At 45.3% G+C, this 25268-nt stretch overlaps 1 protein-coding gene across 3 annotated transcripts; it reads left to right on the forward strand.

Moving 5' to 3' along the window:
- The first annotated feature begins 1247 nt into the window (after positions 1-1247).
- Positions 1248-8663, forward strand: LOC306801304 (protein mono-ADP-ribosyltransferase PARP12-like). Of its 3 annotated transcripts, none has more exons than XM_079304256.1 (8): positions 1248-2235; positions 3081-3214; positions 3688-3808; positions 4810-4894; positions 5838-5913; positions 6629-6759; positions 7593-7744; positions 8159-8663. In XM_079304256.1, the coding sequence occupies exons 2-8, from the start codon at positions 3140-3142 to the stop codon at positions 8437-8439; spliced, it is 921 nt and encodes a 306-aa protein (XP_079160382.1). In that variant the 5' UTR covers positions 1248-2235; positions 3081-3139; the 3' UTR covers positions 8440-8663. The 3 variants fall into 3 exon arrangements, with proteins under 3 accessions (XP_079160382.1, XP_079160381.1, XP_079160383.1); XM_079304255.1 differs by having other exon boundaries at positions 6611-6759; positions 8159-8454; XM_079304257.1 differs by lacking the exon at positions 3081-3214 and having other exon boundaries at positions 1252-2235; positions 6611-6759; positions 8159-8454.
- The last annotated feature ends 16605 nt before the right edge of the window (positions 8664-25268 follow it).

A 25268-nucleotide genomic window follows, 5' to 3' on the forward strand; every position in this document is an offset into this window, starting at 1 on the left:
GAAATGCTTTTGGCTTAACAAGTTTGCATAGCTAAGACTACCTGACCTGTTGTTAAGCTTTATGCCTCAGAGCTATGTGGGACGTGCTGTCAGCTTCTGGAAGGCTGGAGGTCAGACTGGAAAGCTCCTAAGCCTTGTCTGATTTGCGTGGGGAAGAGCAGAGAGGAGGATCAGACTCCAAGGTACAGGAGCACAAACAATTGGGATGGTGCTCAGCGAGCCCCTCTCACAGGCTCTGTGCTCAGGTTTGTGTGGCTCACTGGGGCTCTGCTTGCTGCAATCCCCCCACCAGTGCCACCACCAACCCTGGGGAGGGCAGGATGAACCATCCACCACCCACTTTCTGCACTGAGATTTGGGGGGGGGTCACTCTGCAAGGCAACGCCAGCTGTCCAATTTCCAGGAATGTTGTTCCGCAGAATCTGCTCCTTACAGAACAGAGAAGGTCCTGAACACCCCCAGCCACTGGAAGGCTGGGAGGAATTGGCTTTAGCTAAGTGCAGTGACAGGAACCCAGCAGATAAACTCTGATTTTGCAGCTGCATCTGCCAAAGCCCTTGGCTGGCCTGGCCTGCTGGTGCTGGGCAGACGCGCATGCGTCCCCGTGTCGCAATAACTGAGGAAATGTCACTCAGCCCCACTTCCTCAGTGGCTCAGAGGTGCCCCGTCCCACGGAGAGGCTGCGAGGGAGACAGCCAGGTACAGGTGTGCCCTGGGGAGCTCACAGGGAGCTCTCTCAGGCCGGCTGTGCTTCGCTTTGGGAGGTGTTGCTGCACTCAGGGCACCTTTGCCGTGCAGGGAAAGGGCTGGGCAGGCTCATCCAGCCTGGCAAGCACAAGGATGATGCCCTCAGCTCCCGAGGGTGGTGACTGTGCCAGGGAAGTGGCACCTGCCAGGCTTTCCCAGGGTGCTGCTGAGAGGGGAGGGTTGGGCACACAGGAAGTTCAGGAGGATTTTATAGCTTGTGGGCTTGGCTTTCAGGTTTCCTGCTTGCACTTTGTCAATACTGTAAGTTGTGTTCGTATCGTTCTTCACTTCTTGTGTAAGGGAAAAGGTAGCACAAGGGTGCTATTTAAGCATAAACTATTCTCTGTATAAAGTTATTCCTGTTAAGATATAAAAAACAAATGTACAGTTGCACAAGACTTCAGCAAAATGTGAAGGACACTACCTGTCTTGCTGATGAAATGTTTCTGTCTGCTTTTTAAGAGTTTCCCCTCTGTTTATTTCTAGTTGGGGTTAGTTGGTGAGTGGAGAATCCCAGCATGGAGCAGAAATGCTGGGAAGTGAAAAGGAAAGTAGGTCACAAGTGGACAGTTTTGCAAACTCGTGTGATTAGGGCAGGGTGGGAGCCCCAAATCTCGGCAGGGGAGCTGGCAGGGTTTAACAGGGATTATCTGGACTGGGGATAGAGGGAAGAGAGAGGGGGGCAGCAGTGGAAAAAAGCTGCCTGGAAACATTATTCCACCCCACCCCACATCCCTGCTTTCATTTCCCCTCTCCCCACCTCCCCCCTCAAATCCCACCCTTCAAATCCACAAACTTCAAATTCTTCAGCCATGCCAGTACCAGCAGCATCATGGTGCTGTGCAGAGAGGGAAAAGGGACAAAAATTCTCCTGGTAGTGCTGGATCTTTTGAATGCCCTGCAATGGGAGAGAAAAATTGGGAGCATTTTTCTAGGAGCAGGCTGGCTGCTGTTAGTGCACACACAGGCAGCACTGGAAGGAAACCCGAGTTCTTCCTCCTCCTTTGTTCTGGCAGTCCAGGGCTGCCACGCTTTGTTTTGTGGACCTTTGCACTGTGAACAGCTCTGTGAGGGAGCTGCTCTTGTAATGATTTCCTCTCTCTGGCCTTCTCTGAATACCCTTGGTCCCTGCCAAAGTACGAAGAGCGTCAGAGCTGGATACGTGACCATTTGCAGTTTCTGTTTCAGTATCGTGTTCAGATTCTTCAGGTAGCTCAGAGCAGCTCTGTCACAGACCCCTGCAAGCTTAAAGGCTGGCAGCTTTTGGCTATGGATATGTGATCCATGATAGGCAGTGTTGTAGGGGCAGTGAAGTGGAGAGATAGATTAAAAAAGTGTTGCTGGCTTCAAAACTGGGAGATTAAATGAGGGTGAGGAACAACAGGAAGCAAAGTAAAATCCCATGAGTTGTAATCATTGGTGGCTATTTGCTTCATCTTCTCTTTGTAGGTGCTGTCTAGGATAGAGTGCAGAGCAGAGACTTTGCTGGTAAGTAATGATATGCCCTCCTCCAAGCAAGAGCTGTTCTCTCAGTCCCTATCCTCAATAGGACAGCAGGGAGAAAATAAGATGGGAAAGTTCATAAGCTGGATAAAGGCAAGGTGAACATTGGGCCAGACAGACTGGATGTGGGAGAAGTTAATTTATTGCAAATTAAAATAGATTTAAATTGTGAGAAAGGAAAATTAGATCACCTATTGCCCTCCTCCACGAATTCCCAGGTTCAACTTCACTCCTGCATTCCTGACTTTTCCAGCCTCCCCTACCAAAGCAGCACAGAGAGGAAGGGAAATGGCTGTTGTCCTCACTCTGTAAGACTCCTCAATGGTTTTCAAAAATTTCCCATGCTTCAGCATTGTTTGTTTCCCACGGGCTGCAGTCCTTCAGGATCAAGGTGCTCTAGCACAGGTTGTTCTCCATGGACTGCAGCTCAGGCTTCTCCATGGGCTGCAGTGTGGATCCCTGCTCCATGGACCTCCACAGGCTGCAGGGGCACAGCTGCCTCACCACGGCCTTCTCTATGGGCTGCAGGGGAATCTCTGTGTCAAGTGTATTTTCTTAAAATGTGGTTTTTAGGAAGATTCATTTTAGGGAAAAATCAGTAGCACATGTCCAAGCCAGAAGGTCAGGGTCATTTCTGTGGTGCTTACTATGCCCCATAAACATCCAAACACCAGTTCCTCAGTTCTGGGGCAAACCTGCCCTTCCCAGCTGGAGGGGGGAGTCTCCTTTTTTGAGAAGTGAATAGATTTCTGATCAGACCAGGGATACTGCACAATTTGACAGTTTTGGAAAAGAGCCCTACTTTGATCTGGATTTCTTTTCCAATGCAGGGCAGAGCAAGCAGCCAGGTGCCCATCAGCCGTTCTGCACTTGTGCTGTCTCCTGACTCATGTCTGCTTCTGAAATGGAGTCTCTCTGGTATTGGCTCGATGATTCCGGGCAGTGGATTGAGTATGGGAAAGAGGTGAAATTCATCTGCTGTTCATGCCAAAAGCTTTTGTTAATCCATCTTTGCAGAGTTATTTGGAGCGCGTTGTTCTGCAGCTGGTGTGTTCTGCACGCACCGCTGGGTGCCCTTGCGGTGCTGCTCCAATTCCTGGGTGGAATTGTCTTCTTAATTGTCCCTCAAAGCAGGGCTGGAACTCTGTGAATGCTTTCAAGGGACTGGCTTTGAAAGGGGGTGCATTTTCCAGAGTTGACAAACATCATTTGGCTGGAGCTGACCACACAGGCTGCTTTGTTGCTGTTGTTAGAAGCAGCTGTGCTCGGTGGGGTACCCTTCCATCACTGTAGAACAAAATGCTTGAGACATTTTGAGACTTGTTTCACAACATCATCCTGCCATAGGAGCCTGGGGAAACACTGGTATTTCCCCAAAGTGATACCTAAACCAAAGGGTGGCTTCTAACACTTGTCATTTGCTTGTTCTTTCTGCAGCACCCGGATCATGTCACTGCCACTGTAACATCAGCAGTTCTGGAGAAGGAATATCAAGCTGACAAGAATGGTGTTATTGTTTTCAGGGCTGGTTCTCAGCAGTATAAGTTAGACTTTGCAGGTGAAGTATCTCTTTGTTTTAAGCTCATTACACTGTGCAGCTGGGTTGAAGTTTTTTACACCATGTCTGCATCTCTTTGAACAGCTCTTCTTCCTGCAAATTTTTTCCAAGCAGAACTTGAGCAGTAGGTAAATTTCTCTGCAGTTTTGAGATGCCCCACTGAGCTTCTACACTTGGGCATCTGTAAACAAAACTGACCTGACAATATTGTATATTCAGAAGAAGAGTTGAGAGTAAATGCTTCATGGCACCTTGGCTTATACATGTGGGTTTATACATCTGAAAATGAGGAATGAGAAATCACAGAAAAAAAAAAAAAAAAAAGGCACTGAAAAGTCAAAAGCCCGTAGTGAACATCTTGCAAGTTACTTATGGGGAGAGAAAGCACAGTGCAACAAACAAAAATTTAGGGCTGGTAGCACAGAGAGAAAGAAATGGGAAAATGAAGAATACTTTTCTGTTTCTAATTTATTTAGTCATCTTAAAACTCCTGTTAGCTTTCCAAACTTGAAATGTTTCCTGGCATGAATAAAGAGTGATGTTTAAAGGAGGAAACAATGGATAATTAGCCATGTCACACAGCATGTGCTCTGTGATATTGTTACAGGACCTAGAAGAGAGGGTAGGCTTTCCTTTTAGCACCATTCTGCAGCCCTGTGCTGCCAGGAAAACCAGGTTTGTGGCCCCCATTGCACTGAAAACTCTTTTCTGCTGTAGGCCTACCATCAGATGTGGTTTTCTCTGGCCAGCAGCCTGGATGTGAATAGCAGTGCAGGTGCAGTTGGTGCTTGGTTGCCTTCATTTTCACAGCCTGTGCTAGCAGGTGGTTGACTTTGCAGATCTCTAAGTGGGAATGAAGTTTGCACTGGGTGGTGGGATGGAGAGAGCATCACAATGCAATATTCAGGACTACCTCCTCTTTTATTTTTACTTAACGTGGAAGAGCCTGTCCCTAGACAATGAATTATCTTGATGATGAGTTATTGTGTTTTTCTTTCAAGACATGGTCCAAACAAATGTGGTCTTTCAAACTCAAAGAAGTGTTATTCGACTGCCTAAACAGCCTGAAGATGAACAAGACAAAAGGTAACACACATCCATTGTTTAACAGTGTCTCTAGAGGACAGCACCTTTCTGCTAAGGATGTTCCTACCTGCCTAGAATGCAATTTTATATTTCTTAAATTCATTTTTAGATACCTTTTCCTGACTGGTTTAACAGTCCATTTTGCAGTGACAGTATTTGTAAATTATGCAACGCTTCTGTAAAGCTCCCTGGAGGGACATTTGGTGGCAGTCTCTGGCAGCTGTGAGAGACCACTAGAGTAGGTCTGCTGTCTCTGTGAGAGGCAAGGCCACATAGGGCTGACACAACTGTGCCAGGAATTTTTATTCCTTGATTTATGCCCCAACACTAATAAATAAACTGTGCAGTGATTAGGAGTGAGGGACTGCCAATCCCAAGAGCTCTGGTGCATATGGATGTCATCCCTTGGAAAGCTGAGGATAAACTAAAACTAAACTAAACTAAAACTAGAACAGGCAAATCCACTGAAATGAAGTGAATTTAAAGGCACTTATTTGAGACTCCCTATCTTATGGGTTTTTCTAAAAGAAGTTCAGCTTAACAGAATTTGAATACATCTGCTATACATTTTATTTGTGCTACTGTTTTATTTTAATAAGAGCTGTCTCTGCTTTAAAAACTCACCAGCAGACCCAGGGTTTCCCAGGGTTTGGCTCTTAAAATTCCAAGGATTTTAGGGCTGAAATTCCCAGGATTTTGGGGCTAAAATTCCCAAGATTTTCAGGCTGAAATTATGAGAGTTCTAAGCTTGGAATCCCCAGGTTTTGAAACTGAAGGTTCAATTAAATTGTTGGTTCAAGCTAAGGTATGTTCATTCAAATAGCAAACAAACTATAGCTCCTGAACAGGTGCCTGAAGGCTGCTTCAGAGCCTGTGGTTAGGTTCTGCAAAAGGGGGATTTGGTTAGGAGTATCACTGACTGGCTCCTTTTTCTGTTCTGTAGCCAAAACACAACTCTGTCACATCCTGTCTATCCTCCAGAGTGGGACCAAACTGCACTACCTGAAATTGGGTTCAAGGTAGGACTTTCCAGCTCTCCAGTGGGTGTGGAGAGCTCTGCTCTGTACTGATTTTCCCAAGAGCATAAATTCAAGGCAATTGAGATGTCACCAGCTTTTAAATGTGTCTTGTAAAATAAGCAACTATGATGTGAAACAAGACTGACAGTTTCATATTCAGAACAGACGTGCATTTCCTGGGAAGCTCTCTGAGAACCCCTATGATACCACACAGGGTAAGAAAGGCCATTGCTGCTAATACCTGTCCTTTGCACTCTCCCAAGGCACTCCATCCTCTGATGAACCACAATAATTGCATCTCAAGGGGGGCTTTCCTCTGTCAGTTGGGGCAGGATGTTATTTGCTGTGGTGAAACTGCAGCTTAATCCTGTAGGGAAGGAGCTAGAGTGTCAGATTAAGGTGAAACTTTCACTCTGCTTCAGCCTGAGCACTGCTGTGCATTTCAGCTTTAGGATACTCTGAAGTTAAAATAGTCCAGATGTGGAAGTGCATCCTCTAAAGCAAGTTTGCATGGGATTGCACTGATTTCTCTCAGTCAGTGCCTGTGCTTCCCCATGGGGAGTGATGGTAAAGCAGGGTTAGCAGGAAAAACAGAAGGAGTGATTTTTGTAGTAGGGCTTTTCAGCAGGTGTGAAAAGGTTGATGAGTCCTTTGGAAGGACTGGGAGGTTTTACTCTCAGTAATACCTTATTTTTAGTGCTTTAAAAATTTTCAGTTGGTGCAGCTCAGCTGTGATTCCGAAGAATATAGAAAAATCAAGACGCTGTTTGAGAAGACAATGAAAAATTACTGCATCAACCAACTGCAGAGGATCCAGAACCCAACACTTTGGGACCTTTATCAATGGTTTGTATCTATTTTATTTCATTATCCTTACTGTATGAGATGACTGCTATCTCCTGATCTGTTGTCCTCCACAGACTACATTTGGAGCTGCCAAATTCAGCAGTCCAGCCAAGGTGAGGCTGCCACATATCTCTCTGCCCAGGTCTGACTGATGACCTAGATTTATGACTACCCCAAAACCTGGCTCCCTGAGGCTCCTCTGGAGCAGTCCTGGAAGGGGACTGGGGCTCCTTTCTCTGTGACTGGGTTGTTAGGGTTGCATCAGTGTTCTTTTGTGTGTGTGTGGGAATGGGCCTTTTATTCCTAGCAAGATGTGTGTATGATTCTTGCTAGTGTTGTTCAAAAAGTAAATTCTTTTCCTTCATCATAACTGAGCTTTGGTGTTTCAGGTTTATTCTTTTCGTTTTAGCCTTTTCCATATAAAAGTTAAAAAAAAAGAGGACACTTTTTTGTCATAAAGATAGGGGCAGAGATTATACAATATTTACTGTGGCTTCATACAGCTCAGTTTTATAATCATATGTATTCAGGATTTATATAACATGGGAACTGACAATTCCCAGACAAGAGATGTTTGGATGTTTGTCTCTTTACTCTCTCATGTGGTATGAAGTTGTGGGTGACACAGTCCATAGTGATGCTGAGAACTTTTTGTTTTGCTGGCAGGAGCCAGCTGTGCAGCAGAATACCAGCAGAAGTGCAAAGCAGGCAGTAACCCCACTGAGAGTGGTTTGTGTCACTGTTCCTCCATGACCCAGAAGTAGGAGGAGTTGTATTGGGAAATTTTCCTCGTTTGAACCAAGATAACAAGTAATTTTTTTTTTGGTCTCCAGGCAAAAAAAAAAGATGAAGAAGATCCATCAATTGGAAGGGGTGAACGAGAGGCTCCTATTCCATGGCACAAATCCCTCCCATTTGTCTGCCATCTGTGAGCAGAACTTTGACTGGAGACTCTGTGGGACTCATGGGACAGTGTATGGAAAAGGTACAAGTGCAGAAGGGTGTAGGGGCTGTAGCTGCAGGGACTGCAGATCCCAGCCAGGCTGGGGGATGTGGGTGCAAAGCGACTGATGGTTCCTGAGCCATGTACTCCTGCCTTTAGGGCACTCTCACCTGTGTACATCTGCATTGCTTCAGGTAGCACCCACAGCAATCCCATTCCAGGAAGGGCTACAAACACTTTTCTTTGCCTCAGGTACCTGCTCTGGGACAGGTGGAACTGGGAGGTTGATGGTGAAATGTGAACTGGTGTTTGTCACTACTTTACAATAAACCAATGTGGCAGCACCTGACAAGAATGTTCCCACACACTGCAGGGTTAACTGGGATTGTTGGATTGCTGTGAGCCTGTGTTTGTGGCTGGTGTATTGTCTGACCTGTGGCTTTCTCTGCTCCTCAGGAAGCTACTTTGCCAGAGATGCCAGCTATTCCCACGAGTTCTGCTCCCCTCAGAGCGGGCGCTACAGCATGTTCGTAGCTCGGGTTCTGGTTGGAGACTTTGTGCAGGGAAATGCTGAGTACTGCCGCCCTCCAGCCAGAGCTGGAAATCCCAACAGACTCTATGACAGCTGCGTGGATGACCCCACAGACCCTTCCATCTTTGTCATCTTTGAGAAGCAACAAATTTATCCTGCCTATATCTTGGAGTACAGCGTTGAGAGGAGCTGTGTGGTCCTGTAATGAATGATGGAATGTCTTTTGAATTCACACTGAATAAATTACTCTTGTGTGTCTTTTTAAATGTTTGTTCAGTTTTAGTTGTAGCTTTAGAACACTTTGTAATGCAGTGAACCAGTATCAATCCCCTGATGGTTTGAGTGGCATAGTTTTTTTGTTTGGTGTTATTCTTTCCCCAGAAGCAGTGCTGAACTTTAGCATTCACCATATCTCTAGCCTGGAATGGGGATGGAGCTGCCTTGCATACTGTGATGCTGTGACACTTTAATCCACTGATACAGTCACCTAGGGTTGACTCCTGCCTGTGATGGTGCTGACATGCCAAAGGGCAGGGAAAGTGAAAATACCTACGCCATGGTGCTCATGAGAGGAATCATGGCCTGTCTTTCAAGTAAGTGGTAGGAAGCTCTTGTATCTTGAAGGCTTTACAATTAATGCTGGCAAAGAACGTTGCTTTGTTTCCTGGTCACATTGCTAACATCTCTTCTCACCTTGTTCTTCTGTGTCAAATCTGCATGTCTTTGACACCCTGTCCTTCCTCTGTCCCCTCTGGATTTAGGTCAAGAAAAGCAGGGATATGGCAAGTGTTGAAGTTAGATCCCCACCAAGCCATGGCACCAGCAGTGAGGAAGTCCATGGTGAGCTGAATAATGGCACAGCAGTGTCCCACCAGAGCTGTGGAGCCAGTTCCTGCAGCAGTGAGGGGTGAGACACAGGGGCTTGGTGAGGACTGGCTGCTGGCACGGCCACCTCCTTCCCACCCTGCAGGCTGACACTGGTGCTGGCTGTTTTGGATCACCCTGCTGCTGCCTGTCACTTCTCATGATGGAGAAGTGCCCCAGTGATGTGTGCTCCAGCTAGGATGGATGGTAGGGTAAGCTTGAATTATGAGACTTGGTGGATAATGGGATAACATTTGGGATGACTGGAAACAAAAATGAATGGTTTATTTTAAAACAGTCGTGATGTATAAGTTGTAATTCAGCAGAGGAGTCAGAAGTGGTTTACTTGTGATTGCCATAGCTGGGAGGAATGAAGAGGAGGGCTGTGTGTAGGATCTCATCAGCTTTCCTAAAGTTGCCATCATCAGGCACAATCAGTGCCTTTAGAAAATTTGGAAAGAACAGCTGACTGCATTAAGTCCCTAAGCTGCACTAATTTGTGCACTTCCACATCTCACTGCTTTTGCAGAAGCCTAAAGGTTGTTCTTTTGCAAATTTGTGATCTAGTCTTGTCAGTCACAGGTGAGCAGAGAACTTTGCACAGTATCAGGAAGTAAAAATGAAAGTCACTTAAAGTGGATGGGAAGGGAGTGAACAGGGACCATTTTCAGCTGTCAGCCTGCATTGGTCCTTGCAACATTCCACAGATTTCCTCCATGGATTTATCAGCTTAAGGGGGCTTGGATGTGCAACCTTTGGGCAGGACAGGGGCTGGTAGATGGAGGGTTTGGCAAGAATACAAAATACTCTGTGGAATGATGCCTATGTATAAATCATCTTTACCCATTGTTCTTCTCCATGACAGAGGAAACCACCCATCATGTGGGAGAAAGTTGTTTCCAGCAAGGTGGGCTTCAGAGTATGATTGTCAAATTCATCAGGGGCAGGAGAAGGTGAGAGAGCCTGCTGAGAAGCAGGCCAGCTACACAAAAAGGAGGTGTTGTTGATCTGAAAAAGAGAAAACCAGGCAGGGAACAGAGGACAGGTGCAAACATGCACAGTTTGGAAGAAAATGAGATTTTCCAGTAAGTCAAAACTATTTCTGACTGCAGGGAGAGTTTCTCACAGCTTCCAGCTGCCTCCAGGACAAGGTGCTGGGTGCTACATTGAGAAGATCAGGCAGGATCTGGTGTGATCAGCTGTAACAGTGTGCAGTGGTGTGGCACTGCTGTGGGCTCTGCAGGTGCTGGAGTATTGGATCTGACAGGGAAGTCCTCCCTGAGGAGCCCACGCTCCTTCAGGGTCACCTTCTGCAGCTCTCCCTTTGTGCCACTGCCCAAAGGAGCAGTGCTGCCTCCAGGTGGGTGCTGCTGCTGTTCCCCCCATGCCCCTGCTGGGTGGAGGGGAGCAGGTGCAGGGCATTCACCTGTTGAAAACTGACCTACACAAAACCCCCACCAAATTCGAACCCAAAATATGGTTCAGTTTCCATTTCTGCTTGTGTTGACATTAACAAAGACATGAGCATGATTTTTAACCGGCGTGAGATGATCCTGAACCTCTAGCCCAAGCAGGTCTGGGAATCTAAAGCTAAAAGTCTCAGGAGTATTTCAGCCAGTGAGGCACTGAGAGCAGAAGCTGCTAGTAAAAGTGAAAAGCAACTTAATCTTTGCATACTTCTTCATGGGACTTTTGTTCAGTGTCATAAATTTGCTAAAGCTTCTTCCCAACCTGAACCTCTGGCTGCCTCTGGAATACTTGGGTGCCCTCAAAGTAGTGAGCAGAAGCATTCCTCAGCACCCTTTTAGATGAGAAATGCTTGCAAACCATCAGCAACACGTGTGCTAGTTGGCAGGCACCAAGCATGAATCATTTTCATGTTTATTCCCTGATAAAAAAATAAGATCTGTTGAGCAAGGGTTAAATTGTTTCTGACTCATGCATGTGACTGACAGTTTCACAGTCACCACGATGGTGATGGAAAAAGTCTGAGGAATACTGCCAGACTGACACAGGATGGGCAGGTGACACAGGATTGGGCTTGTCCTGTAGGCGCAGCCCCTCTTTGTCATCTCCTGGACAGGCTGCTGTGGGCATCAGCAGCTTCTCCAGTAATTTCTTTAGCAATTGCTTTTCAGGAACCAGCAACAATTCAGGAGGATCAATGGATGCATTTTGTACTCATATAAATAATGCATTTTTCCCATGTGTTCAAATGTACTGTCTTTGTCTCTACCTGAAAGGATGTTAGCTCAAGTGACCTTTTCATCATAATGTATTTCTAATTGATTTTATTGTGGTTCTCTCAGGGTTTCATAGCATCCCTAGCTTTAACACAGTTGGTTGCATATTCATGCAACTGATCTAGATTTTCTATTAAATAACACCTCAGCAAATGTTCAGGCTTTCTTTTCATTCACTGGTGCCGAGTTTGACTTCGCAGCATTTTTTAAGAAACCTTTTAAACAATTTTGACAGAATTTATTACAGGATGATTAAACTGCAGAAACCTAATGCTTGATTGAACATGCTGAATGACATATTATTTTCCAAAACATTCAAACTGTTAAAAATCAACCTGAGCCCCATAACCTGGCATGACCACTGTATGGGTGCCAGGTGAAGAAAACACAGATATTGTTCTTGGCATGACATACTCAACAATAGCATTATTTAACAAGGTTGTTTTTAGATTGTGGGAATAATGAACCCAAATCACTTTGGTAATGATGGGGGCAGGAGTTTTTATTTAGGGGCCTGTAGGAAACGGGTCTCAGGCAACAGCTTTTTCTGTTTGTTCCTGTTCTCTTTCAGTGCCTGTTGAGTCCTAGGCATGATTTCCCAGAGCAGCTCAAACTGTCTTTACAAGGTTACTTTTACATCTAGCTTACAAATAGGAGCAATAGGGAAGGCTGACCTGGTTCTTATCCATCTGTTCCTAATAAGCTTAGATTTCCCTTCCAGATGGTTTCCAGCAATGTCAGAGGGCCCATTAATAGGTGTGCCAGTGCTCAACCTAGAAATACTTGGGAAATGTCTACACGTGATATCCCCACCACTGGAGGAAGCTTTGTCTTTACTCACTCCCAAGGAGAAGTTTTATTTAATTGTGTGTTCTGTAAATAATTTTTATTGGTCTGTATCTTCAGCGTTGGTCTCCTTAACTGCATTTTATTTTCAATATAATTTTCCATTTGCTAAGTCCAAAGGAGGTGTTGGAAGTCATGTTGGTCTCTGCTTAAACAATTTGTGCACCCTTTCATTCTTGCTTCCTGCAGGCTCTTTCTGACTGTATTTTGCAGATAGACCCTTGCAACTTCCAGTTTACTTTTCTGTTAAAAATTCCAGCAGGTTTATGGGGATTTTTTACTATGTTCTGTAGAATCCACCCCAAGCTGTGATCCATTCTGCTATTCTGAAAGCCAGTTGACCTTTGTTTTGTCTCTCAGCTCAAGCAAATTCTTCTAAGAGTCTTTTTTCATGTTCTTTTTCCAATTTGATCCTCATACAATCTGACCTCATTTTAGCAGTGGCACAACCTCTACCTTCACATAACCTATTTGATTGGAGGTCCTCACATCAATCCTAATGTCTTTAAAATCCCTCTTTATTTGTTTGTTCTGTGAGGTTTGTTGGTTGGTTGGTTTGGTTGGGTTTTTTTCACCGAGTCAAATTCCTTACTAACAGAATGTCCTCTGTATATTTCCTTAGTCAGAAATGTGATTAATTTCACTGCATGAAGCTGTAGGCTACTAACTAAACCTAAACTTTGTGTCAGTGCTATCAAAATACAGTTTTCCTATCAGGATCTTATCCACTTACTGCTGAATAGTCTGAGTAACTCCATGATGTGTCCTGATCAATGGCTTTTCTTTTCCTTCCTGGATTGATCTTTGGATTGCTTTTCTTTTTTCCCCCTCAAATTTCAGTTCTACTTGTTCACTTTAACATGTGACATCTAGGCAGCTTCCTGAGCTGAAACATGATTAATGACACTCAGGTAAGTAATGCAAAAGTTTTGTTACATAACAAGAAGACAACTTGCAGGACTCTTCTCTATCTAAATGCCATCAACCAACATAAAAATTAACATAATCCTCTAATGACTGTGAATTCAAGGTGATTGTGAAAGTTGTTTCTCATCAAGGGAAGCAGCTCCTTGCAGTGGCATGAGCTACATGGACTGGATAGTAGCTGATCTATCCCCACACTTGTGGAGGTTTTATTAGAAAACCTATAAATAAAAAATTTGCTTTTTTATTAGGCAAATTCAGAACTATTGACTTCTACAGGTAAAACATGGCTAACAACCAAATAATACTATTGCTAACTAACCAGGCTCAGGTGTCTGCTCAGTGCCTATTCTATGGGCTGGCACACTCAGAGGGCAGAAAATGGCATGCCTGGGTTTGAGCACAGGCAAAAAGAAAATCCAAACCTTTTAGGACTTGTTTTCTTCCCTAAGGATTTGGAAGCTGGACAATTTTTTGGGCTGTGAAATGATGATAACAGTCCAGGAATTCCTGCAGAGTTTGGGTTTCCCTCTCAAGACAAGTTGATCAAACTGCCAGAAGCTGATAATCTTTTTCTTCTCCCTCCCTCTCCATGTGCTCTCTGCATGTCTTGTGCTTTGCCTCAAAGTCTCCCCATGTGCATTTTGATTTGTTCTGCAGTATCTCATAATTTTACTTATATCAGTCATAAGAGGACTGTCAGAGGTTGAGGCCTGAATGTTGCTTATTTTCTTAACCAAACCAGATACTTTCAAAATGTCTTTAAATATTTTTTTTAATATGTTGTGTGTGCATCTATGAGGAGAGTGCTCTCTCCTTTTGGAAATCCTAATTTACAGCAGAGAACAGTGCTAGAAAGCTCTCCTATGTGCAGACCATTTTGAGAGCTGTGGTGATGTTCTCTAGTCCTGCCTGGAAGGGCTGAGAAGAAGGCAGGGAGCACCACAGACTGCAGAGATGGATGGGATGCTGGGGATGCAGCAGTCCATCATTCCCCAGCCGTGTGTGCTGTGATGAGGAGGGAGCAGTGTCCAGCAAACAGCTTCTGATGGGAGGTGGGGTTCAGCTGGCATGCACTGGGACACTCCAAGTTGTAGGCAATTACACTTGATTAGCAACCAAAATGCTGTTCTGCAGGTCCTTTAAGCCAATTTCTTTTTTTCTAAAGGATATTTTTTCCCCTCTAGTCTCCAAACTGCTGTGCTCCTGCTTGAACCTCTACCCAGTCAGAGAAGGCAAGTCCAGCTGACCAGACTGGCACTCGCCAGTTTCAAGCAGATTATTGGCAGTATGAGAACAATTCCAAAGGTGAAGTATCTGTTTGCTTGATGTCTAGTGCAGGTGGGATGTGACTGGTGTTCGACACAGCGTGTCCTGCATGGGCAAGGCTTGCGGGCCAGAACACAGGAGAGCCAAAAGCTCTTTACTGATTTTAAGCAGTCAGGGCTACAGCAGAGTGGGAAGTAGGGGATTCTCCACTGGGCAGGCACAAGGATAAGTGCAGGTGTTGGTGCAAGGAAGGATACAGCCCGAGCAGAGGGATGTGTACAGGATGGGAGCTGAGGGTGGTTTTGGGGAGCCCCTGGGCACGGCTGCAGGACTGGCTGTTCCAGCCCTCTTGGTCTTTAGGTCTGGGTATCTCCAAGAAGCAAAGTGCTTCTTGAAACAGGGCTAAACAAGGTGACGATCTGTTCTTCAGCTGTCAGACAGGCCTTGACGTGTGTGTTCAGAGTCATTTTGCGGTTGACACTGAAAGCGTAGATGGCACATGATGAAAGGAGAACACAAACCAAGCGTGCCCCAAAGAGAAGGCGAGCCGGACTGCCCTGCTGCCGGGCGGAGAAGCAGCGCTTGGAACGCTGTCAGGAGCTTTCCCTGAGGAAAACGAGAAGCTGCCAGCCATTGCCAAAATCTTGTGGCCGTCCCTAGGTGGCGGTGCCCGCCCAGCCCTGAGGTGCCAGCCCAGCTCCGGAGCCCCGCGGGTGCGGCTGAGGGCGCTGAGAGGATTCGGAGCTCCTCGGCTGAGGGCACTGAGGGGATCCGGAGCTCCTCGGCTGAGGGCACTGAGGGGATTCGGAGCTCCTCGGCTGAGGGCACTGAGGGGATCCGGAGCCCCTCGGCTGAGGGCGCTGAGGGCTCTGAGCCCCGCGGCGGGGATGAGGGCGGCTGAGGGCGAGCGGGGCGGCTCCGCGCTCGCCCAGCGCAGACTGACAGGATTTGTGTGGCAGGGCAGGATTTGTGGGGTTCTGTTCCCTCACGGCCTTCTGCCCCGCAGTCAGGTCAGTTTCCCCTGCCCGGAAAGTCCTGGTTTAATCGCTGCTGCTGACTATGAGGTGCGGATCAGTGCAAGTGGAGCCCACGGCAGGCAGAGCTGCGGGAGGATGTGTGAGGGCAGGGAGCGCTGCCCAGCACACCGGAGGGCTGCAGGGTTACCGCAAATGCTTTTGGCGCTGCCACAGCCCCGTTTGTCTCTTTCCTTGCCCGTGTCCATCGTTCTGTGCTGTCTGTCCATCACTGACACCCGCTCTGTGGGCAGGATGGAAAAGCTGCCTGATGGTGCTGGGTGGTTGAATACAGAAAGCAAGTGAGTATCTCCCTCTCATGCCCCAATACTAAGTCAGTCCCTTCCTGCTCTTCTCACCCCAAAATGTAGGAAAAACTGTATGATATCAGGACAAAAGGTGTACCAGATTCTGTCCCCGTCACTGGATGATGGAGGTGCCCAGACAAAATTAGCTCAAGGCAGATTTGTAGCAATACATTTCCAAGCTGCTTTGCCTGCCTGCAGCAAATTTTGGCTTGGAAATCTCGTACACCAAAATTAGTAACTATATATATAATAACCCTGGATGTGTTTTTCTTTCAGTAATTATTCCATCACTTTTAAAATCTGTATAAAATTTTAGGTTCCCCAACATCTTGCAGCAAATATTCCCACAGCTGAACGGGATATTGCTTGAGGGAGGCTCTCCTTTGCCTTGCTTTGAACTTAACACCTGCTAGCTTTGTTTAATAAAAGGGGTGCAGATATTCTCCCAGTACTTTCTTCATCACCTCACACATTTTTGCATTTTTTTCTGGTTTTCCTCAATGCTCCCAGGAAACACAGCTCTGAAAACAGGCTGTCTTTACAGATGGCTTGGGAGTTGGAAAACTCATTTTAATTTGGAAGTTCTGGTGTGTGAGAAGAGCTTGCTTTCCACATACTTCTGCTGAAAAACAAATCCCAGAAAATCACCTGCTTTTCCCATCCAAACTATCAATCTAGGAGCCATTACCATCTATAAACTCACTTGGAAATATATCCAGAGCCTGGATTTGCACTTTCTTCTGAGGAGAAGCCTCTATTCCACCTCTGAGGGCAGTCAGAGGAGGGTGAAGGGCATCAGGTTCTTGTTGGGGGACACAGAGAGAAGAGATGGACATGAGAGAGACCCTCCAACCTGCTGTGGTCCAGGGACTGGCAAAGGGTATTTAGTGACAGAACAAGAGGTGGTGGCTTTAAGCTGGAAGAGGGTGAGTTTAATCAGGTGTTAGGAATAGATCCTTTACTGTGAGGATGGGAGGCACTGGAATAGGATACCCCCATCCCTGGAAGTGTTCAAGGTCAGATGGAGCAGAGCTTTGATCAGTCTGTGGAAGGTGTTTCTGCTCATGGCAGGAGGATTGGAGCTAGATGATCTTCAAGATCCCTTCCAACCCAAACTATCTGCAATTCTAAAATTCCATGAAACACATCATAGGCACCCTGATACAGTTCAGAGACAAGCCCATTTAGATGCTAAATCCAACCTGCCTGTGACACCTATGTGGCCCAAAGCCAACTGCTAACAAATATCTCTCTCCTTTGCCCAGAGGAAGGTGCTGCCCCTGTAACTTCTGCAGATGTGGTGCCACGGTTTCAGATTTATCTGTGCACTTTGGAATTTCAAGAGGAATCACAGAAATACTTCAAAGGTAAAAAATCTGTATACTTACCCCTTGACATAGTTGCAGGAAAATTAACTGTCATGAAGCTTCTTTTCCAAAATGCCATTGAAAATTCTTTTTTGCTTGAATGTGAAAGCAATGAGGGAACATTTCATGGAGTACAGACAGCATCTATTAACACTGGAAGAAGGGAAGGGGATGGAAGTGAAGCATAAAATAAAGAGAATGGAAGCAGTTTTTGTGAACTAATCAAAACTGGTGGCTCTGGTCTAAGCAGGGACTTTCTAAAATACTATCTCTCTCTCTTTGATATTACAACATGCTGAGCTAAGATTGTAAATATGGGAACTTTCCTTATATGTTCGTAGTTAGGAAATAAAGGGCTGAAAGAAGGATACAGGTGTGTTTAAGGGAATGATACTGGATAATTCAAGATCAATGTGGTGCCTCTTGTGCACACACGTTGTGAATGGTTGTTGTGTTCATTGTAATTTGATTTTCTATGTGAATTCCTTTTATCCTGGTGCACAGTAAGCATGACATGCTGGTGACTCTGCTTTTCCTTGAGTGTGACTATACCATGTAGTTAGGTCTTTTCCTAGCAGAAACCCTCTCTCCTTCCCCTCTCCCAAACTGCTGTGACTATTGCCTCCAGGGAGAGGAACAGGGAAGGAAAAAGTCAAGAGCATAATAGCTTGAGCCAATTATGAACTGTATTTGAGTTTCTCTGGTACATACACATTCTGTGCAAAGCCTAAAAAGAAATTGTGTGCAGTGATGGTTACTCATGGTGTGTTATATTTGAAAGAGGCTGTAAACTCTGGAAGGCAGCATTGATTAAAACATGAAAAAGTGAGTATAACATATTCATGTCTAGAGGAGATAATGTGCATTGCCCTATAGTATCTTACAAAACTAATCCAAGGGAGCAAGAGGTAGGTTGGATGTCCCTTTCTTGGGTCTGGGGCTGGAAGAAGCACGTGGTTTCTCTGTTGGCCTTGTTCAGCAGCTGGAAATAAAGAAAAGTTTACTCAAGGCAAGTGAGCTGTAAGCAGACCAGGGAATCGGCGCTCAGACAGTGACCAAGCACTGCTTCAGCAGCTCCTTCTGGCTTTTATCTTCTCATAGCTCTGCTCCATCACTGTGCTCCTGTGAGTGACTGTGTGGAGTTCTTATCCTTACATCTTCCCTAGTGACAAAGCTGAGCCTGAGTCATCCAGCATAATCTGGGCACGTCACTGCATGGGAGCTGGTGGATCTGGCACTCACCAGACAGACTGCCAGGCTCCTGCAGCCTCTGCAGGCTCTGGGCTTCCCCAGCCTCTGAAGCATCATCTGGTGCTGCTGTCTGGTGGGCAGCACCAGCTGCCAGGTTGTGAGGAGAGGCAGGAATTTTCCTGAGCATCTCTGGCAAGCAAAACAGTGAGAACACCTGGGATGGGGATTGAAATACGAGGTGCTATGTCACATCAGTGGAAAACAGAAAAGATGCAGTGTGAGTGAGGCAGAGTTTAGAGGCCTGGAGAAGGACTCTGCTGCTCAAAGAGGCCTGGTTTTATCATAGGCATTTACACCACTATAAAGAGATCCAAATATTTGCTCTGTATCACCACTTGGAGCAAGGCACAGTTAAAAAGATGTCCACAAACCTCCCCAAAACTTTCACAGGTGCCTGTGAGTGTTTTCCCTGTGCTATCCTCACAGAGGAGAGGATCTCTTCTCTCAACCCCACAAGAAGAGCTTGTTCTGGTTGGAAGGCAGATAAGTAACCCTCTAAGGCTTGGTGGCTTTGGAGACAGATTCTATATGAAGGGAAAAAAACATGAAGTTGGGATAATCAGCTCCTCAGGGAATCACCACAGCATGAAAAGGTTGCACAGATACCTCCTTACAGCAAGATGCCTGAAGCAGAAGCAGCAGGGAACAGAAGAGGGGCTGGATGTAGGAGCAGCACAGGAGACTAATCCCTCTGTGTTTCACAATGATACCTGCTCTCCTGGGCAGCATTCCCAGGGAACAAAAACCTCCTTTCTCATTCACAGTGTATTTATCTTCTCTTTCAAAAAAATGGTCCAGAGACACCTGAATCTTCATTCTGGGATAAAAATCTGCAGAAGTGCTAGCACAGCAGTAAGCGGCAGTAGGAAACAGAACAAGAAAAGGTGTGGGGTGTAATGCTCATTATTTTCCTGACTGTGGAAAATAATGTGTGTTTATTGAGTCCTCTCCTGCTTCAGAGTGACTCACTGATCTGCTGATGTAGGCTGGGTGCAGGTAGGCTGGCTGGTGGGTTTGACAGCGTTGGCAGGCTGTCACTGTGGCAGGCATGCTGCGAGGGGAGAGCACCAAGGAGACATCCCAGTGGCCTGGGGACTACCAGGGCAGCTTCCCACTTTCTGCTGATGAGTTACATGGCTGGGGTTGTTCAAAAAAAGTCTGATGGAGATGGAAAAACACCATAATGGGATTTCTAGAGTTGTGGTTTATATTCTTCTTAAGGCTGGTACTGGTGACAAGGTGGAAGAGCGGGTCCAGCTGAGGCATGTATGGCCATAGAGCTTGGAAAAGACAATTTTGGTTTGCCACACAGCCTGCTAGTGGGCTGGGAAGATCAGGGAATAAGGCTAACATCCTGTTTTTTGGATGTTGTAGCCTAGAGCAAGTGGAAGAGTGGATCTGGAAAAGCAGGAATATTGGTGAGGGGGAATTTGTGCAGTGTTGTTGGAACAAGGATGGATGGAGTCTTATAACAGTGAAGAAAAGTAAAAGAGAAGAAAATGAGTGCTCTGGTGGGAGCACAAGCAGATGTTGATAATCTGTTGTGGTTTAGGTGATATTTTCCTTCTCCAATTCCTCTCCCAGTTCAGGAAAGTGATAGTTTTAACAATTTCTTAGGGTCTCAGCAGGCATTGTGTGAACAATTTGTGCTGTGATATTTTCTTTTTATTTTTTTGGCCTCAAGAGGCCAGGGTGGCCTGGCTGTGGTAAGGGGAAGTCATGCAGGGATCATGCTTGAAGAGCTGTAATTTCTGTGGCTAGGTCTAGGTTATGATATTGTTAGACATGTTTATAGGCACATAGCCAAGCAAGAAGGAAAAGCTAACACTTAACTGAAAGCCCAATGTGATGCATTTTGCTGCAGAGCTGCACTATAACAATGGACATTTACTTGCAGCTTGCATTAGTAAGAGAGAACAGTTTATATACATCATAAAGACACAAGTTTTCTGAGGCAGTCCCTGAAACATGACCAGGAGACTCTCTCATGGAAATCCCTTGAGTTTCTTAGTCTTGGTCATATTTGTTTCAGTCAATCAGATGTTCCTTCACATATGTCATGTTTCCTTCAAACTGGGACCATCCAACACTGCCTGAAATAGGATGTGAGGTAAATAAATATCTCCTCACACCTGCACACTAGGTTGGGAAAAGTTGTAGCCTGTAACACCTTGCATCAAGTAAGTCTAAAATATATGCCTGAGTCCAGGAACTGATTTTGTTAGTTTGCAAACATGTTACTCCAAAATCTGCAGCTACAAGAAGGACAAGGATGGTTGAGCAGAAGAGCTTTGTGGGGAACACAGTTCTCTACGTTGACACCATGGTACTGTGTACCTAAATGGCCAGTGCACAGAAATGTTTGTTCATCCATTGTACCTTTAGATTGACCAAAAATGACAGCTGATGATCTGATCTGGAGGTTGAGCCACAGTGCTCACTATTCACAGGACTGTTTCTTCTTTAAAACTTTGTCGTGCTCTTGAATTTCAAATCAAAGCATGAGCTTTGGGAGACCATCAACTAATTTAGTATTGCTATAATAAGGTTTAGGTCTTGTGTGTTTTTGAAACATCAGGCAGAGTGATTATAAATAAAGTTGCTTTGATGACTCACTACAGTAACACCAGGGCTTGTCTATGAGGATGAGTCAGTGCACAAGAAAGATAAATGCACTTGATAGAGAACAACAATTTCACCTTCTCTTTTCCAGCTGGACACCTGTTCTAAATCCCAGTGTCATTACACAGCTTTGCTTCATCTTGCTTAGGCTTGCAAATCTTCTCTGGGCAGAAGAAAGGTGCTCCTCAGAGTCCAATAGCTCCTTTGTATTAATGGACAAGCTCTTGGAGGAGATGTTTAGAGCAAGCTGGGACAGGAGGGAGAGTGAGGGAAGGACTATGAAAAAGTGAGAGAGGGCTTTGATAAAATGGATTGCACCCCCAGCGGGTGTTGTCCAGGTCCTCTGGGAGTGACCAGAGAGGTGTAACCAAGTGTTGCACCAATTTTTTTTTCCAGCCGGTAGCAAACAGAGGCAAGGATTACACACCCCGCAGGGTCTGCAGGACTCGAAGCCTGTCACTTTGGCAGCGTTTCCAGCGGTTTGTATCCAGTTTGCTTCATTCCCCGGCGTGGCAGAGGAGCCATCCCACAGTGGCCGTGCCCCCGTGTTGTTCCTGCAGCGTGTGGGTGGCTCCCCCTTGGCAGAAGGCAGAGCCTGTTCCCGCGCAGCCCCGCATCCCGGGCGCATTCCTCGGGATCCGAGCGCTCCGCTTCCCTGATTTACGATGGAAAAAGAACCAAATCCAAAAGTGGGAGGGGACGTGAAGAAAAGGAGTGGGGCCCCTGTGGAATTGGGTCTGGGCTTATTGAAAATTTATGTCTTAATTAGGAAAACCCGGCAACTGGGAAGATTTTTATTATAATGATGGCTATTATAAACCTGGGGTTTATACTTGGGATGCATTCAAATTTTGTTTTGTAAGTCTGGTTTTATATAAGCCATTTTTAAAACTATCAGATTCTATGACCTTTTTTAGGAAAAAAAAACCCAGCAAACCATTTTAAGTTCAAGTTGTACATACCCTCCCTGTTGGTAGGACAACATGAGTTGGGGGAATATTTTCTTTACTGTTTGGCTTCTTGCAACTGTAATGTTCTCATTCACAATGGAGAAGGCCAAAATGTTTTTTTTTTTTAATTTTTATTTTTTTCCCCATGAAATCTGAGAGGTTGATTAACCACCACCAGAGGAGTGAGTAGACTGTTTCCCCAGGGTATAGAAGACCTACATTTAATCCTATCTTTGAACTGAACCTAAAGGTGCCTGGTTTGGGTATGTACCACTATCGTTTCACAAATGGAGAGAGAACAGGAGAGGATCACTTGGGCTCAAGGGAAGTAACCAGATGCCAGTCCAGAAGTTTTCTGAAGTTTTCCAAGGAAGAAAACAGCACCAAAACAGAATGTTCCTGGAAAAAATGAAGTGGTTCCAATTGGCATGAGCATTTTCTACAAATTCAGAAAAAGCATTTACTCAAAACCCTGGTGCGTTGGCTCTTTGTTTTGTAGGTGTAATGTGTAATTTGACACATTTTCTTGTGTCTAACTTGGTCACGATTGAGCAGAGCATGAGAAATTAGTAGACAGGTTTGATTTAAAGGCCAGTGATGGGATAGGTATAGCTGGTTAATGGGATAAGTATAGCTGGTTAAATTAATTTTACCCCTCTCACAGAGAGAGGAACTGAAAATGTTTCAATATATCCAAATAAGTGACCCCTTCAGTTCTTCTCTGAGAACAGATATACTGCATTTGTAGAAAATGTGGTCTGCTTGCTGGCCACTGTTTTATCAGAAAAACTGTGGTCTGAGACCAAAATTTAGTGTTATTGTTATTGAGACTTAGAGTTCAGGGCTGTAGAAGAGCATGAGAGAGCAATATTTGACCTGTGATCTATTTTCTTTATCGCTGGATGAGATGTGATTAGCATCTAGCATATTCTTTCAATTCTCTTCTTCCACAGTAAGACAATCTTGTATTTCTGCATGAGGTCCTGTTGTACTAGCAAAGTTTCTTTTAAATATATCTGAAGCTCAGTGTTTTCATGTAGGTAGAAAGGGCAAATGGAAAAGAGAAGCCTGGGCAGGAGGTGAATGAGTGGCTCCTGTTCCACAGTATGAATCCATCTGATATGCCTACAGTCTGTAAGCAGAATTTTGATGAAGGATCTCTGTGAGACTCATGGGAGTCTATGAAAAAACTACAAGGGCATAGGCTGGGTCTGCATCAAAATTCTTGGGAGGTTTCCAGAGTGCAGGGAAAATGCTGTGCTTCCTACTATGTGGGCCTGATCCTAGATCTTTTGTAAGCAACAAAAATCAATGATGAAAGCTGCTGGATCAACCCCATGTGCTGATGCCTTGAAAGAAACTCAAGAAGAAACACCTGGCAAGGATGGTTTTGGAGCTACCTGGGAAGGCAAGATATGAAGGTGCTTGTTAACGAGCTGGTTGCCAAAATGCTGATAATGGATATTTGTTCCTTTGGTTAGGCACTTTCTTACTCATGTTTTTTAATGATTCTTAGGAAGCTGCTTTTCCAGAGATGCCTCTTGCTCCCATCAATGCTGTCCATCCAGCACAGACCAACACAGCACGTTTGTAAGTGAAGTTCTTGTTGGACATTTTGTTCAGGGACACGGTGATTACTATTGCCTTCCAACCACACCTGATATTTCAAACAGACTTTTGAACAGGTGTGCAGATAATGAAAAAAATCCTTCCGTCTTTGTCATCTTTGAGAAGCACCAGATTTGCCTGGCCTGTATCTTGGAGGATACACGTTCATCCTGGTAATGTCTTGCCTGGAAATAACACTTCAAGGTTCACCTTTTTTGAACTCTATGTTGCACATGAGAACCTCATTATCTGACATTCAGCTATACTGCAGCTGTTTCACTTACAGGAAGGAAACTCGAGTATAACTTATGGAATGGCTGGGTCCACTATGAGAGTTGTTTTCCTTCTTAGCAGGCTGGTAGCAGTTAAATCATAATAAATAATACAACCATCACAACGTGGTGATGATTTGGATACAAGTGCAATATAGATTTAAGTGTGCCTTGTGGTTAATTTCTAGAACTAATTGCTTCCATGTAAAGTATGGTACATAAGTAGATGTTTTTTTGGACATACTTGGGGAAATGAATATAGAAATGGGCAAAATGGAGTATAAAAAGCATGTTTGAGGGGTGACTCTCTGGACTTGTTTTTCCATGGAGAGAAGATCATCAGCATCTTGTCAGTGTAAGAAAAGTAGACAATAGGGTCTGAGCTGTTTTTGTCCTGTGGTTTGGCTGCTTTGAATTTTGTGGCAAGAAAAGGCTTTTAGATCATATCCTAAAGGACTGTTACATCATGTTCTGTAATTTCTCTGCTGGTCCCATTTGGTTATCTTGCAATAAGAATCATAAGGGCTTCAATTCAGATGGAAAAAAAATATATATACTCCTGGATAACAAAGAAGCAAATGACTCATTGATCTTCCTCAGTTTGCCTTGGCTATTGATCATGTCCTGAAGCCAGAATGATGAGACCCATATTCACATAACCTGCCTGTGAGAATGGGGGGATGCCAGAGCCTGTACTGTAGCCCAGTCATACTGCAAATCAAAACAACTATAATCTCCTGCTCATCTAGAAAAGAGTGAAGTTCTTATTTTGAGCTGTCAAGGCCCTCCTGAACTGCAGGCTGGGCTGGGATCTTACCTTAAGGTGCTTACACAACCTCCCTCCTAAAATCTGAAGCATGAGTGCAAAACCTTCCTTGGACTCACAGGGGATGTTGTAGTGGAGTTCTGGCAGGTGCTGCCACACAGGTGTGCAGCAGCCTGCTGTGTGCCTGGCCCTCCCATGCAATGGGCAGTGTTGTGATGTTAAGCTGGATCTGCTGGGGAGCAGTGGGCATGTCATTGCAGGCAGCTGCTGCTCAGCTGCTGCTCACAGTGAGGGAAGAGCAGGAATTTAGGACTGAGGTGATAGCGAGTTCTCCTGTACTGCCCTGGTGCCATCCCCATGGGCAGCCCTGGCCCCTGTGGGTGCAGAAGCACATCAGCAGGACACCACAGCTGTTCTGAGTCATGTTCACTCTGCTGGGAATGAGATCTCCCACTCTTGCCCAGAGCTGGCTTTGGGGTCATGATGTTGGAAACACCAGAGTGTTGGTGGCCCCGTTGTGACTGGCCACTGGGAAACACTGGGAGGAGTTCTGCAGCCTCTGCTGGTGGGAAACCCTGGGAATGTAGGAAGTTGATACTAGAAAACATTGTGGGAAGCCCATAACTAATGGGGGTGGAATTTGCTTTGCTCCCTCATTGCTCTCAGGACTTCTCATCCTGTGTTTGTGTGTGAAGTCTGAGTGTTCCACTGGTGACACTCGGTCCCAGACC

Source organism: Erithacus rubecula, assembly GCF_903797595.1.
Source record: "Erithacus rubecula genome assembly, chromosome: 4".
NCBI lineage: Eukaryota > Metazoa > Chordata > Aves > Passeriformes > Muscicapidae > Erithacus > Erithacus rubecula.